Source organism: Gavialis gangeticus, unplaced genomic scaffold (assembly GCF_001723915.1).
Source record: "Gavialis gangeticus isolate Ggan-Ray unplaced genomic scaffold, GavGan_comp1, whole genome shotgun sequence".
Taxonomy (NCBI): Eukaryota; Metazoa; Chordata; order Crocodylia; family Gavialidae; genus Gavialis; species Gavialis gangeticus.
Window position 1 is genome coordinate 150,986,840 of NW_017729025.1, and position 16,091 is coordinate 151,002,930.

Sequence of the window (16,091 nt, forward strand, 5' to 3'; positions counted from 1 at the left end):
AGAGGGGGCCCCAGCCCCCTGCAAGCTCCACTTACCTTAGGCCCCAGAAATGAACAGCGAGCCTGAGCCAATGCTTGGTTGATAGAGCCTCAGACCCCACCCCTTCCCCCTCTTTCTTCCCCCTGGACAGGGTTCGGGGGTTTGCTACTCTTTCTGCCATTAGCTCCTGCAGGCTGGAACTCTGCCAGCCTGCAGAGCTCTTTGCAAAAGTGGGAGATCTACGGATATTTCTGCTAAATGTAAAAATCAGATTTCCTGACTAACAGGGGAAAAAACAGGTGGTTTTCTCTGTTTTTCTGTGGGAAACAGAAAGCCTGGATCCCTGGTCATCACCACACTGGTTCCATCAGAAAGCAAGAGTTACTTTGATCATGATGCGACTAAGCTTAAGTATTTTGGTGTACCCAACAGCACTACCAATGATGTCACTGCCAGTTGTTATATTTAGAAGTCCTTAAATTAATATTCAGGCAGTCAAACAACTGTGTCTGCACTCCAACATTTTTTTTAAGTTACACAAAACAATGAAATAGTGATTTAGGATGCTTTGTTATACAAAGAAGAATAAAATGAACCTGTCAGGTACAGCTGGCACTTGAGCACTTTGCTTGTCTATACTTCTTGTACATTAGTTTTACTGAAATTTTTAGGTCTATTTCTAGGGGCTTTCTTCAGTCAAGTATTCCTGGAGACTGGCATCTTTCAGGGTTTGAAAGAAACATATTTGTTGTACATAAGAGTCTATGCATTGGCATTTAATGACTTTACAATTTCTACAGAAAATCATAAAGCCATTCTGGAAGTGTGTTTTATCACAGCAGAAGAGATGCATTTCTCCTTAGTTGCTATGCTTAAAAAAAAAAAATCACTTAATTCTATTTCCATTGAAAATAATAGTGTGACTTAATTTAGATTTAAAGTTTAATGGTTTTGAGGTCTTGGAACAAGTATGAGAACTTTAGTACAAAAGCAAGTCAAACCAATTAAATTTGTAGCAAAATACTGACAAAGCTGTTAGCCAAGCACTTTTGTTGATAAAAACATATACTCATCTTGTTTTAGTACTCTCTTTACTGGCAATTCAGCAAAAATCTGTGGTTATATTTTTAGTTTTTCCTCAAAATAAAGCCTTTTTGGAATCAGTGTAACACAAATTTTAATAAATTATTTCATCTGGTTTGAGATCATGCAGCCATTGTATATCCAAGATTTCCATCATTGCATTTTATCAAACATAACCAAGCATGATCAGGCGCACAGACTATTATTCAAGAGTAAAGCAAAATCAAGGATATTTGACTGCAGCTCATCTGAACAGATTACTGTGGGAGTAAAGTTCAAGAACTGCGTTGAAGTCTTGTTACCATAAAATATAAACATCCGACCTGAAAAGGCAGTTAAACACATACAATAAGAGGTAAGGATTTATCATATAACATGCAACTGAGTTTACTGACTTCATCTGGCACAATAGACTAAGACTTTGCTACCATCTTTAGCAGAAGTTACATCAAAACTTCAACCTCTTTGTTCACTTCTGAATAGTCTTGTTTAATTCAATGCTGACTTAGAATTTAAAACCCAGCCAAAACAGGAAAACCCCAAGAAAATCAAATAATTTAGAACACAACTCCTTCTTCCCCCCTCCCTATACAGTCCTAAAATAGTAAAGCACAGAAATTGCATATTGACTGAAAATGATGCATCTTAGAGAAATATATAGGCATGTTACTTTAACAGACTTCAAGATGCTAAGTAATCTTAAAGTAAAGCATATTACAGATGGATTAAAAGATTTTCTCTGAAGAGTCGCACCTCATAACAGAAGAAAGAGCAAAGACACTCAAGCAGACCACTTGAGCTACCCATATTAGAAGTTCATGTAGCAGTTAACTGGAAAATGTTTCAGGAGTAGTTTAACGACTTCTTTCATTTCACAAGTAGCTAGCATGAATCGAGAAGACAGGATAGAAGAAGTAGTTGCTTTCTGACTTCTGCCCGAGATAATATGCTATACCCACAATTGAGCACTCAGCAGGTACATCTATAATCTTCACACATGCCAACCCTGAAAATGAAGCAATCCTGACTACCCCACGTACTAATACTTCTTATTTCAAGTGCCAAATATTAAATTGTTTGGGGTTGGGAGGTGGGAGGGGGGTTAGGACTCTGGAAAAAGACATGGTCAACAAGGGATCTCTCAAGCAGGTTAGGCATAACATTTAATCCACCTTATGCAGTCTAAAGTTGTTACCACGTAGTTAAAACTCACAAGCACTAGTCCCAATATTGAGCAACCGAAGTTACTACACCTACAAAATTGACAACTATTTGACAACTTACCCAAGTTCTGTCGAAATTCTGATTTCAGTCCAATCTGGAGCAGTTGATTCTCAAACAGCACTCCGTTGTTTTTACAAATGAATCTAGAAACAGACAGACGTGTTTGCATTTTTCTTGCCATTGCTACCATAAGGAGTTTAGAACCATGGGTGTAAGGCCTTAGGGATGGCATACAAAAGTGGGGCCAGGAGCATTCAGTGAAAACGTGACATGACAGAGAAACAGGAAACCTGATGCAAATGGGTGTTCATTACAGCCAGAACCCATTTCTTGAAGGTACTATTATTCAAACTATCCAAACTTTAATTTGATTATGATGCTTAAGAAAAATAGGAAAGAAGCCAAGAGACCCCAAACATGCATGCTACAAGGACCAGAGAACCGATGCATTTCAATCAGCATTCAGCTACTGAATGAGAGACTGTGCCAAGGGTATAAGAAACGACAAAAATACCAAATCAGGAAGGTAAACATTGTTAACAAACAGAATGAGCATTTACATATATCTGCTGAATCTTGTCATGTACTTATGGCTGATCTCCATTCCTCAAGCCATTTTCAGATTGGTTTTTAAACAAAGTGAACCCATCCTACACTGCAGATTCAAGTCCTTTCCCCCCCGAAATTAAGCAGATTCAGTAAAACCCTAGCTTTCTACAAAAGCACTTGAACAAACAAGTGCTTCTGCTAAGGCATCTGGCAACAGCTACCTACTCCTCCAGTTCATTTGTCCATCTCTCCAAGCAACAGCAAAATATAGTATAAAATCATATTACTCAGGAGGGAAGGCAAAGTTTGAGCAGCATGGGGTACTGAATGTTATGCTGAGCTGCAGCGGTAGAGTTTTGAATAAGTACATCTCTGTAACTGGTTTTAGGTCAATTGCATATGCTGTAATCTAACATGCTCTGCGAATACCCAAACATTCCCTCCCCACTATGAAAAGTGGTCAGTGGTTAGTTCTCTTGCTTTGCAATTGTGCATGTTTGTGTGAAGTTCTGGAAGTCTCTCCCAGCCTAGCAAAATTTTAGTATTGCTTACTTGTGTATAAGCTCATCAGCATCATGCACAGCATCAGCTGGTTCCTCAGAAACTACCTCAGATGAAGCCAGGTCAGAACTACTTCAAGCATCACAAAGGGAGAAAGGAGGTAGTAATAGAGATGTCAAGAGTTAGTAAAAGAGAGCTTAGTGCTTAATCATTTCCTTTACCTCATTCCTCAAGCACAGCATTTTGGGAGATCAAAACAGGGGTCAAGAGGTACCTGGAGTTAACAGACCTAAACACTTTCAAGTAACCTGATTTTTCATGTTTGCTGAAAATCTGCAGTTCTCACTGAAGTCAACAGGCACTCAAACCATTCAGCACTTATTTAATTATACCACTTTGCCATCTAAAAATTCTTTAAAGGCAGCAAACTCCAGAAGCGAGAATGTATTGCTTCAAATCCTTATATTTAAAGAAAAAAAGTTTCCTGTTGCTTCAGTGTGCAGCCCAATGACAGTTAAGCATTTTTAGTTAGTCATATGTTTTACCATGCTGGTATAAGCAGTTAAAAGGTAATACCAAAAGCATTTTATAACAATTATGGAACGGCAGTAAACATTAATAGTCTAGAACATGCCTTAAAAAAAGGGTTCCTTAGGTGTAGTGGAAGATTGACAGAGGCATGTACAGAAGACCCTTAGGTGACAAATCTTAGAGCACATCTAGAGACTGGCTAAGGTTGCAAAATGCTTCTTATGGAACTACTAGCCTGATGTCACATGAAAGGAGAACAGATTTTATACAAGTTCTTGCAAATGGCAAAAAGGGAGACTGCCTAGACTAGTACATTTATAGAACCCTGCTGAATACACACTTATCCCAAACTCGCTTAATACAAAAGCAAAAAAAACAGAAAAAAATTCTGTTACATATTCCTCAGTAGAAGTTAATTAGAAAGTTGGTTTCTTTTTTTTTCCTTTTTTTTAAAATACTCTTTCAGATGCAGTGTTGGCCACAAATTAGCTGATCTAGTTAGGGAAGCACCAGGAAATATGCATGATGTGAGCCAACCTAGAAAACTTCAGGATTAATAGTTAATGCAGTTGGCAAATAATGCCTTTAAAGTAAACTTGAAGGCCTTAACACCAGACAACTATATACGGTCAACCCCTAGATTTACTGTGGTATTTCTGGATTTAAGCTATTAAGCTTGTCTACTCAATACAGACAGCACATTCAGCATTCATATTTAGCTTGCCTTTGGGTAACCAACCAAATGTGAATTTTCCTATTCCATAAATGATATTAAATAACTTGTTCAGAAGCTGAAGTGAATATCATTTATAAACAGGACAAAAGACAACTGAAGCCATTTGTACTCTTTGCTGAAATTCCCATCAGTTATAACAGGGAAGCAGTATGAGGTAAGAACCCTCATTACCTTGCAAAGTTGTCTTCAGAGCCAGGAGCAAGAGGTGCAGCCACAGAGGAAGAGTCTGAAAATACATCCACCAGCAAACTGCCACTAGAGGAAGGTGCAGGAGCAGAATTGGTCAGAGGAACTGCACCAAGACCCAGAAGGTCTGCAGATGGAGAAGGAGTTGACTATAAAAAGACAAGAACAGAATGCCTTAAAACTGCGGCTAGCACTATTAAAATTACAGCCATGCCAGAGCCCCTACTCTGCTAGAAATCATCTCAGATGTGCGCCATCCCTCAAAAAAAAACAAACCCCAAAAACACCCCACCATAGAAGTGGAGAATAACATACACTTGCTGTTCCAAAAGAGTGACCCATCTATTAAGAATTAGTTTGCTAAAAGAAAGGTCATGTAAATAATTCAAGTCCTATTAAAGTTTATCATTGCTCTTTAAAAGAAGTTATGTGGAGAACGTAAGGAGTAGGAAAAAGATATTAATGCTCTGCTGAAGATACTTCTGTAAAAATGTGAGTGGGTTGTGTTGTTCATTTCTTGACTTACTCAAAGACTATAAGCAAAAATGCAACTGGAAGCTAGTATTAGGGAAGAATGAGAAAGCAGAATAGAACGCTGTAGTCTCAAAGAAGAGAATATAGCAATATCCAGACACCTCAATTCATGCAGAAGTCACATTTAGCAAACAAGAGGTAGCCTAGCCACAACAGCATTTTGAATGATTGTGCAAATTTCCTCCTGCATGTTGGAATATACTGAGATATGGACTGTAGTGACATCACTGGTCTTTAGCGAGTAGATGCAAGGTCTTCAAAACTATGCATGAAGTCTGAAAAAGAATCACGATGCCAACTGGAGTTTTCACTTTTTTCTGACTACAGAAAAATAGAGTAATTCTATTGCAAAAAGGTCAGAATGTCTTTAACACCATGAAATCCTATTTGAAATCTGGTTTTAATTTTGTGAACGTTTGCACACTTGACTATGCTAACATTCCCTAGCACCCCTGGAAAGGATTACTGCGGCAGCAATTGAGAATCACTCCTTTGGAAGCAAACTCTGGGCTACTGCATCTTGCTAATGACATGCATCCCAATACCAGATTTGGAAAAGCAACACAAGTCACATGCACAAGCATCTGGTTACATCATGCATAGTACATGCATTTGTTGGGCACTGTTCACTGAGAACATGGCCCAAAAATACAGATCCTGAACTACTGTTTATGAAATGTCTACCTTAAAGTGAGATAAGTTCCACTTTTCATTAGCTTTATTTTTTTTGCATATATAATAGCTTTTTTTTTTTTAATTGGCATACAAACCAAGCCAGAATGCTATGTGCAGATTTAAGTAGTAAACAATTTCGCTTTTTCTTTAACAAACACCAATAATGACATTGAAAGTTACACAGAATACAAGAACAGTTTGACCTGTGTCTAAACTCGAATCAGTTTCTGAAGGTAGCAGCTTTATAATTGAGTGATGCTGATCTATAGATAATGGAGCATAAACTAAAGTGGAACAAGTGGCAAAATGGTTGGCTAACTAGCTCTTAGGATGAAAAAAAGCTTGGCTCATTAAGTCTGGAAATGGGTGATGGCTGCTGAAGCACTGGGTGGGATTTGCTGTAATAAGTAGTTTGAGTTCAGTGGAAAAGCATTTTAGAAAGAAAACCTTAAGATTAATATTTGTATCCACAGCAATAGCTATTGAGTGCATTTAAAAGCTACATCCTACATCCATTGCATCCTTTAACATTTTCACTTTTAGTGACAAGATAATGAATCTCAACTTAATTTGTAGGGTGAAAACAGTTCTGTCAAAATCATCTTAAAAATAGCATTGGATATTTTAGTTCAGGAAGAAGCAAGAAAACATGCATTGGATCTCCTCAAGTGGTGAAAATAATGAAGTGAATCAACATTCTGAATTGCTCTGAAAGCAGATAAAGCAACAAGTCAGTCTATAGCAGAGAAGGTACCCCACTCAGCTCCTCTCTCGTTGATTAAAATTATGTTGCTGATCCCACTTCAGGGCAAGCAACCCCCAACACACCTACAGGCTTGGCAGCACCAAACTGACTAGCACCATGAATGAAAGGGACATGGGGTAATAATACACCACAGTATGAATGAGCCAGCAGTGCAGTGCTGTAGCCAGCAGGGCAAATAATACTCCGACATGCATCGATCAATGCATCTCCTGCAAAACCAAGAAGGTGATTCTTCCGCTCTACTCAGCACTGGTGAGACCGCAGCTGAAGTACTGCATCCAGTTCTGGGCACTACACTTCAACAAGGACGTGACAAGCTTGAGAAAGTCCAAAGAAGAGCCACCCATATGATCAGTCTTATATGGCAAGCCATACAAGGGAAGGCTGGGACCTGGGACTCTTCAGCCTGAAGAAAATGCTGAAAGGGGACCTGGTAGCAGCTTACTGCTACACTAGAGGAGTACAGCAAGGGCTTGGTGAGCAACTGTTCATCAGGGCATCTGAGGGGAAAACCAGGAGTAACGACCACAAACTCCTGGAAGATAGATTCAGGCTTAATGCTGGAAAAACTTCCTTCACACTCAGGGTGTCCAGACTGTGCCATAAGCTCCCTCCAGAGGTGGTGCAATCACCTACCCTGGAAATCTTCAAGAGGAAACTGGATGGTTACCTCACTGGGGTCACCCGACCCCCAGTTATCTTTCCTGCTTGGTGCAGGGGGCTGGACCCAATGATCTTCCAAAGTCCCTTCCAGCCTTACAATCTATGAATCTATGTTGTGGGTAGGATTTGCACATTTCCCTCACCTCCAAGGTAATACAGCTACACATTTCCTGTAACTTTCATTTTTTTTTCCATTGTGACAGTGAGTGCATGAGATAGATGCTGCACAAGGCTAGTTTAAGTAATGTTTGCTTCTCTCGCAACACTCAAGTGCCCCAAGTCATAGGTTATAGAAAGATGTTCAGTAGGGCTGTGTGAAGCTTCGGTCACTGACTGGATTTGGCGGAGATTCAGCCCTATTTGGTAGCCAAATCTCTGAATCAAGTCAGGAGACCCTTTAATCTCTCAGAACCAAACTCAGAACCCTCCGAATCGATTCAGACAGACACATTTTAAAATGTTTTTTCTACATACCTCAAAGTACCAGGCAGCCTGTGAACACTGTGATGTTGGGGTGCATGGAGAGTCCCACAGAAGTGCAGGGGGCTCCCAGGCGTGCCTGGCAGCAAACCCAGAAGTGGACCAGAAGCAGTTCTGGTCCACTTCCAGGTCTGCCGGAGTGCACTGGGGGCCCCCCACCCACGCCCCCCAGCTCAGTAACAGGTGTCTCCTGGGTCTGAAGGAGCACCTGGGGTCCTCCTGTGGCTGATCGCTGAGCCGGGGGTATGGGGGGCTCCCTTTGCACCCCCTGGCAGACCCAGAAGTGGACTGGAAGTACTTCCGGTTCACTTCCGGGTTTGCCATGCTCCTGTGGTACACTCCATCCACCCCAGCATTGCAGCTCATGGTATGTAGGAAAAAATTAAAACCCCCAAAAAACCCCACATATTTAAAAGCTGTGCGTATGGCCTAATTGGCATTAAATCTTTAGATTCGGCCGAATCTAAAAAATAAATAAATAAATGAATAAATAAAATAAAATCGGGGACAGTGATCCAAATCAATGAATCGAATCACTGTTTTCAATTTGGATTCGGCCGAAATTGGGTATGGCTTGTTCTGCACATCCCTAGTGGTCAACTGCAGCACTCAATTCCCAGAAATTAGCATGGAAATACAGGCATTCCAGCCCCCTGGCTGGAGAGCTGGATACGCATCAGCAGCAAGCTCTCCAGTCAGTGGGTGATAGAGGACTGCTCCTTGGGTCCCCAGCCCCCATAGGAGCTTGGTAATTCACAGGGAGGGGGCAAGCTATCAACAGAGCAGCTGTTAAGCAACAGCAGGCACCAAGGACAGCCCCACCTGCCTTGTAGAAGCAAGGAGAATTGCTCTCCTTACTCCTCCCCCACCACCACCCCGATCACCCCAGGAACCTCCAGTGCATCTTGAACAGCCCTGGGGAATGCCAAGACTGATAATGCAGTGAGGGAGGGGGATGCTGGGTTGGAATTGGCACAGCTGCTTCAGCAGGATACCTGCAGACCTTCCCGACAGCTTATCACTAGGCTAGATCTCAGGAAGCCAGCCACTCTCCCTCCTTTCCTCCCCTGTGTAGGAAAGGAGAAAGTAGAAGACTGAGGGGCACTGAAGGCCCTAGGAACCTCTACTGCACCCCACCAAAAAAACCTGAACAGATGTTACATACAACACTAGAAAAAACAAGAAAGCAGCCGTTTGAAATAGCTAACAGTTTGCAGTGGAAGCACAATTTTTTTTCCCTGCCTAAGTGCTTCAAACACCTGTACACTCTCTACCTGTGAGGAAAAGAAAAGGTGTTTTCCCTTGACTACAAGTGTAACACGCCTACAGTAGTAGAAGGCGTAGCACAAATTGTACGAGTTTAAAAGCACACTTACTACATTACTGGCATTAACAGGTGTGGGTTCAGCACTTCCATTCATATCAGAACTCCTCTCTTTTTTGATCTCTTCCAGATCAGTAACAGTACTAGGCCCTTTCTTCTTCTTCAGCTTGGCCAGAATGGAGGATTCCCTCTCTGGAAAGGGAGGCATTTCTTCTAGCACTGTTGCCTAGTCATGAAAAATTAAATTTTTCAGTACAGATTTCAAGAAAACAGAACAAATCTCACTACTTTAACCATATATTACAACAAGCCAATGCGGAGCGAGTGTCCATCTTCTGAAATGCTGAAGTAAAGTGGTTACTGTATGGGTAATTACTAGAAACACAGCTGTGCTAAGCATTTGGAAATCTATAAAGTCTGATTATACTAAAATATTTTAAGATTAATAGTTTAAGCTTGCTCAGAATGATCACATGGTGTTCCTAATGTGGAATTTTCTTCCCATCCTACCTACAATTTTACAAAGTTTGGTTTTATTGGTTTGCTGCAAATTATTTCTGATCCTGCTTTTGACTGATATCATTTGCTAGGGTTAACCCAGGCAGTGAGCGATACCCATTTCATCTTTAAGATGTCACATGGGGTTTTTTTCCAGTTTTGCTAAGACATGCATACCTTTCAGCAGGGTTGTCAAAAGCAGCCCACTGGCTAGATCTGGTCTGTGGAGCCATGCTATCTAGCCCACCAGAAGTTGGGAGGACAGGGCATGCAGTGGAATTTGGCTTTGGCTTGCAGGGCCAAAGAGCCCCATTGGTCAGCAAACTTGGCTCCCCTGATCCCTTCCCACTGACAGACCCTTCTGATTGCCAGTGGACCCTTGCCCTGGGTGCCCCTCACCACCTCCAGCTCTACTACACCATCACCAGACCCGTCATTACAGTAAATTTCAATTTTCTGCAGTATCTTTTACTCACAACTGTATAGTTGGGAGACTGTTGGACATGCTTTCAGGCACTGAGGAACAGAATCTGAACAGTTCATTCTTTTCCCTTCTGCCTTGACAAAAATAGAAATTATTCACTCTGGTTTAAGTTTACTATGCCCAAGCAAGAGCTGCCTACAGCCATATGCTAGTTTAGTCTACTCCTCTCAAAATCTTGAGGCAGTTAAAGTGCTGCTGCTACTCTGATAAAATCATGATTTGTGAAACCACATCTTCACTTCCCTGGAGACAAAATGTCCTGGACAAGGCTTCTGCAAATTTAAATGAAGTCTACAGACCACAGTGGTGAAATAAGGTATCCCTTCACATGCACATGACTCATACCAGTAAACAGCTCTGTTAAACTGTTCCAACTACTCTGTACTATTGTGGTGCAACTCCTGAACAAACACAGCCAGAACACAGGCAGATAAATACTGCAATTCAGGACAGTGAACAAAGCAATAGTTCCTTCCCATAAACCTTCAAACATTCCGATTTGCCACACCTGAACAAACTACTCCCTTAACTACTAAACCCCCCCAGGCTGGCATACAGAAAAAGAGTCTGGAATTAAAAGGTACATTTTTTAAATTTAAAGTTGACATTAACTGATTTTTCTTTCATTTGAATGTAGCCAAAATAGACAAGTTTTGGAAAAGCAGAAGACAGCACTGGAAGAATCCACTGATATGTGGATTGTCTGACAGTTTTACTTGTAAATAAAAAAGAGACAGCTGGAATATTTATTCCAACAACTGCAATCTTCTATATTAAACTCTGTACCTACCAAGATGTCAGTACTAGCTATAGTACTGAGCCTCAGGTACTCAACAGCTCTCTGCTGCAGCTCAACATCAGCATTCTTTAACTGGCTGTCACTGCGCAGTACATCTTGAATGGTGATTTTGATTTCCGGAAAGAGGTTCACGAACTTGATGTAAGTAGACAGAAGGAGCGCACGAGTAGGGACACTGCATAGATGAAACTTGGAGTGTAGCAAGTTGAACTGAATCAGAGGGCTTAAGAGTGAAGTTAAAAAAAGGAAGCACAGTTTAGTCTATATTCATAATGCATGATTCAGCATCATTACTTTCTCTAATGTATTTAGAAAATGTTTCATGCTGATGTTTTCAAAGGCCATGAAACAACAGGCATTAAAATTCCAGAATAAGAATGATTTCTGGAATGTCACGTAATCAGCTTTATGTATTCTCACCTGGATCTTGGATCACCAGCTATTAGATTGCCAAATTCTCCCAGGATGTAGCCACCTACTTTGACCAGGTTCTCATGGCAGGCTGGTGCCTGAAGGGCCTGTTAAAGACCACATAGTCAAAACATTAGATGCCAAATTCAAATCAGTGAGCATTGATACAGAGTAGAAAAGCACTGTTCTACTGCAGAACAGTGGGCAGACCAGGATCGGTGGCACTGAAGGTGCAGAGTTAATTTGTGACAAGCTTGTCAAAATGACTGGTCCCTGATCTCCTGCTCTGCTTTCTGCTTCCTGCCTGATCTCCTCCTCTACTTTGATTCCTTCTTAATCTCCTGCACTGCTTTCTACATCTTGTCTTATGTGCCACAGTGCTATCAATTCCCTCCCCAATCTGCCATATACACTACACACACAGAATGCCCATGTTCTTTGTGGCACTCGTGCCGCAGGTTGTCCAGCTCTGCTCTATAAAAATAGCCACTAGGGTAATGCTGCATTAACTCTTACGAATTCTAAGTATTATCAGAAAAACCATGGTCCTCAAGAGCCAAGAACTGTCAGGTCAGGGTGTTACCCCATACACGTACAGCGAATAAAAGTACAGTATAACCTTGTAAATCTAGCATCCTTTGGGCCTAGCACCTGCTGGAAATCTGAAAATTCTACATTTTTTAAACACTAGCTGCTGCTACTGCCCACCTTGCACCACCACTCCACAACTACCTGCCACTACCGCCCCCCTCCCTCCCCAGGACGCAGAGGGGGGGAGGAGCTTGCATGCGCTGGCTGCTGCTGCCATCCACTACTCCACACCACCGCTGCACATATAGCCGCTGCTCCAGGACTGGCTGCCGCTACTCCCCCATGTAGTGTATTTTTTAAAAAGTGCCGGATTTTTGCGAATTCTGGAATTTTGAAAACCGGATTTATTAGGTTATACTGTATATGTAAGCAGGACACAAAATGGCAAACATATTGAAAGGGAATATTATTTAACGGTAAGTTTTATACCCTTCCATTCTACAAAATGCAATTCAGTGTGTGCTATGGAGCCATCTACTAGAAGAGGTAAGTTAAGGGAAGTTTCTGTTAAGTGAAAGCTTGCATTCCTAAAAGACATCTGCAACTCAAAATGAGGCTTGAAAGCAACCTCACACCTCATAGTAATGGGTATTTAAAACCATAATCCTTTCCTGTTACGAACTTGGAAAAACACAAATGCATTGCTTTAGTTTTACTAAATTTCAAAAAAAGACAAAAAACAGAGGAAGTCCAAATCTTCCTTCTAGCCACAGGTCACAGCTTGCCATCTGGAAGAACTAGAGTTCTGATAAGACCCCCCACTGTGAAGCTGCCAGCTGAGGGTCAAGCCATAGTAATTCAGTGATCCTTTACTATGGCTCTTTGGGAAAGTTCAATAAATCAGAAAGTTCCAATCATCCTGGAGAGCAAGACAGGACAGCAGCATCCTGGAGGCTCCAGAGCAATGATGTTTCAGACGTCTAAAGACAGGACAGACCAAAAGGAATGCTTGCTGAACAGGAAACATGTATTGAACCTCAGGCAATATCCACTGGCTCATCACGATTAAAAGCCAGCAGCAGCGGAGCCAGTAATAGTGACTGCAGCTCTATATTCCCCAGCTGAAACCTCATAATATCAAATTAAATGGTCAGCATTAAAAGGGGTGCTGATCAACTACCAGACCAGTAGCTATATCTCATGACCTGAAGAGCAACACTTAAAAATTACACAGACTATGCGAGGATTCCTATTTGTTTCTTTTTATAACAGTCTCTTACTAGATGGGAATGAAAAGGAAAATGTAAGACAACAGGAAAGCCAAAGTAAAGCCAAGAGGCTAAAAGACTAAGATGGAGAGAAGAAAGTTGGGAAGTAGACATTTATCTGATTCTTGCATAAAATGTAAGGCAACAGCTCATGACTGCCTCTATGCTTTCCAGAAGGCAGTACTGTAACACTGTCCTCTTACTCCAGAAGAAGTATAAGGACATGAAAATGCATACTACATTTTAATCCAAGACCCCTTTCATTAAAAGAATATTGTCATCTGCTCCCAAATAAAAAGCAAAAAAGACAGAAGAAGGAAATAAAGACATGACCAAGGAAGTTAATCACTTGTTTTACATATGCGTAAGCCTTACTTTGCCTAAAAGGACACCTTCCGGTTTCATTCCTGCTCTATTACAAAAAGCAATGAATGACTGATTACAAACAGCACTCAGCCATAAGTGGTCAGGACACAAGCCTACTGAAAACACACACAAACTTCTGAAGTAATGCATAGAAGACCAAGAGCATTGTCTCCACCAGGGAAAATTTAGGATAAAATTCTTCAACTTCAGGATTGTGATAATACTAATCATACTGAACTGACATGCACTTCAGTTGTGGCAGGGTACTTCAAGCTCCCTCTCCCCTCCTTCCCCCCCAAAAAAGAGAAAGACTTTAGTGTTCAAAAGTGTTGTGGGAATGGCTAAAATGAACATTGTACCAGATAGACAAATACTATCTTTCACACCCATACCAAAGTATGGGGTCATACTAGAAAACTAAAGTCTTTATTCTTACCTCAAATACGGTCTTCGCTGCATACCCCTGCACATCATCCCTGTTAATCACAATTTGAATGACTCTGTACCACACCTCTTCACTCACGTAGTCTCCAGCAATGCGGATGAGGTTCAAGATTGTATCCACATACCAGGTATAATCCACTGCATACTTCTCAGCTAGAATTGCGACCTTTAGCACCTGATCAAATAAAATCTGTTAGTTTGGCTACTGTTGTTTTTAAATCTAAGAATAAGGCACTCATGCCAAAAATTCAGTGTCATTTTTGAAATTTTAGATGGGATTTTCAGACGTTCAAGAACATTTTTACTGATATCAAGGACAGTTTCAACTAAGAAGCTTAACAGAAAAAAAGAAAGAAACAAAATCACCATGCAAGTTTCAAAAACTCTCAGGTATTATCTGAAAGTGCATTTGGTTATACATTCATTAATATGGAGGCACAGCTTGATACCTCATCCCTTTTGGGAGGTGTATATCCATTATCAGCATTTTCTTTGAGATGATAAAGCTAAAAATTTAAGACTACATTGTCCTTGGATTTGCCAAATTAATTTTATCTAGGTTGTTGATAGCAGAATAGTGCACTACAATGGGGAATACCTTTGACATTAAGCCAAATTGTTACGGGTAACATGATTAAAGCACTCAGTGAAAAATGAATTCCAAGAGCTGTCAGGGCTCCAGTTATTGTTTACTGGGAAAAATCCTTAAAAGACTTAAGCAGCCAGGAGTGGCTGACAGGTCAAAATAAAGAGTATTGTATAAAAAGAGAGATTCCTAAAAGAGGAATTCAGCGTTACTATCAACTGGTATGTCCTAACCCTGGATGTAGCCTGGGTGTACTTTTGGAGATGCTCCAAGGGCACTTCCATACCTTTGGGGTGCCCTTGTGCCTACGGCACTGGCTCTAAATACAATACAGATGCAATTTTCCATATTTATGCCTGTATAGATGGTGTTCACCAATATAAAAGAGCAGTAAGACTGAACGCAGCTTGACATTACTAATATGGTACATGTAGTCTCTCTGTATTAGTCAAATAAATTCAAGAAACCGTGCAAGACACCCCTTGAACCTCCAGTTTGAGACATTAAACTGTCCACTTAAGACAAGATTTGCACAGCTCATTTTCCTTTATGCCATATAAAAGGCATTGGTTCCTTAAGACAAGTACCAAGTTGGAACAGTAGTAGTTCCATATTCTGAGCTTGTAATGTTTGCAGGCAGTACTCTAGAAACAAGGTAGGACTTCACTTAAGTTGCATCTTATCTAACAGAATTGACCTAAACTTTAGTCCATTAAAAAAAAAAAAAAAAAGAGGATCTCATGTATACAAGGAGAGTTTCCTTCATGCGTTCATGTACTGTTAATACATTATATAAACGTATTTAATATTCAGTGTTGCAAGTGGCTCATGGATTCACTTATCCATCATAATAGAGCCACTAAATTATTAGGCCACCTTTCAGGTATTTCAGTTTTGCTGCCTTGGAAATATATCTTTGCTAGAGGTTATACAACAGCCAACACTACGAGATTAGGGGAGGAAGTACAGTTGACTCACAATTTCTTCTCTAATGGAATAATCAGCAGTCTCCAAGTAATTCAGCATTTCGGCCACAATCTGCTGGGCATTGCTTCGGTCACACATGGCATAGAGGAGGTCTACTGCTCTCTGTCGTACGCTCACATCTCTTTCAGTCTGAGAGAGAAAACAAAGCCAGGATGGTCACCCATAGTAGGAGTGCTTAAGAGAACTCATGATAGGCACAAGAATGCAAACTGATTTCAGCTCATTTATGCAGAATGGAAGCAACATAGCTTCCATGTTTAAGTTAAGGATCTGTTTTAAAAATCGCCCAAACAAACAAAACAATCCTACTGATGGCACTTGCACAGTAAGTTCATTTTGCCTCCAAGAACCTAACACTGTATTGGATGCATAGTAATTAGCTGCTTGTTTCATTCCCATTGCCAGTCTTTTGAAGAAGAGGTCAGTTGAAACCTGTGGTGTTTGTTAGCCCAGATTTGACCAAGACTTCACTTGAAATGAAATAAT

The 16,091-nt window shown here is 40.8% G+C and overlaps 1 protein-coding gene and 1 long non-coding RNA gene across 6 annotated transcripts in view; one reads left to right on the forward strand and one right to left on the reverse strand.

Moving 5' to 3' along the window:
- Nucleotides 1-9,875, forward strand: part of LOC109299196 — a 24,757-nt gene extending 14,882 nt beyond the window's left edge. Inside the window, exons 3-4 of the long non-coding RNA XR_002097791.1 lie at nt 4,334-4,340; nt 9,863-9,875. This is a non-coding gene — a long non-coding RNA (uncharacterized LOC109299196). The remainder of the gene's footprint in view (nt 1-4,333; nt 4,341-9,862) is intronic.
- The window catches only part of AP2A2 (adaptor related protein complex 2 alpha 2 subunit), a 124,853-nt gene that overhangs the window by 16,815 nt on the left and 91,947 nt on the right, over nt 1-16,091 (reverse strand). For 2 of the 5 annotated variants that reach the window (XM_019519768.1, XM_019519766.1), the window contains exons 10-18: nt 15,597-15,734; nt 14,025-14,207; nt 11,433-11,530; nt 11,004-11,235; nt 9,284-9,457; nt 4,775-4,938; nt 3,388-3,468; nt 2,347-2,429; nt 1,296-1,385 (exon numbers count right to left, since the gene is read on the reverse strand). In XM_019519768.1, the coding sequence (XP_019375313.1) occupies nt 1,296-1,385; nt 2,347-2,429; nt 3,388-3,468; nt 4,775-4,938; nt 9,284-9,457; nt 11,004-11,235; nt 11,433-11,530; nt 14,025-14,207; nt 15,597-15,734 (1,243 nt within the window). The remainder of the gene's footprint in view (nt 1-1,295; nt 1,386-2,346; nt 2,430-3,387; nt 3,469-4,774; nt 4,939-9,283; nt 9,458-11,003; nt 11,236-11,432; nt 11,531-14,024; nt 14,208-15,596; nt 15,735-16,091) is intronic. The other 3 variants (XM_019519770.1, XM_019519769.1, XM_019519767.1) reach the window with 2 other exon arrangements.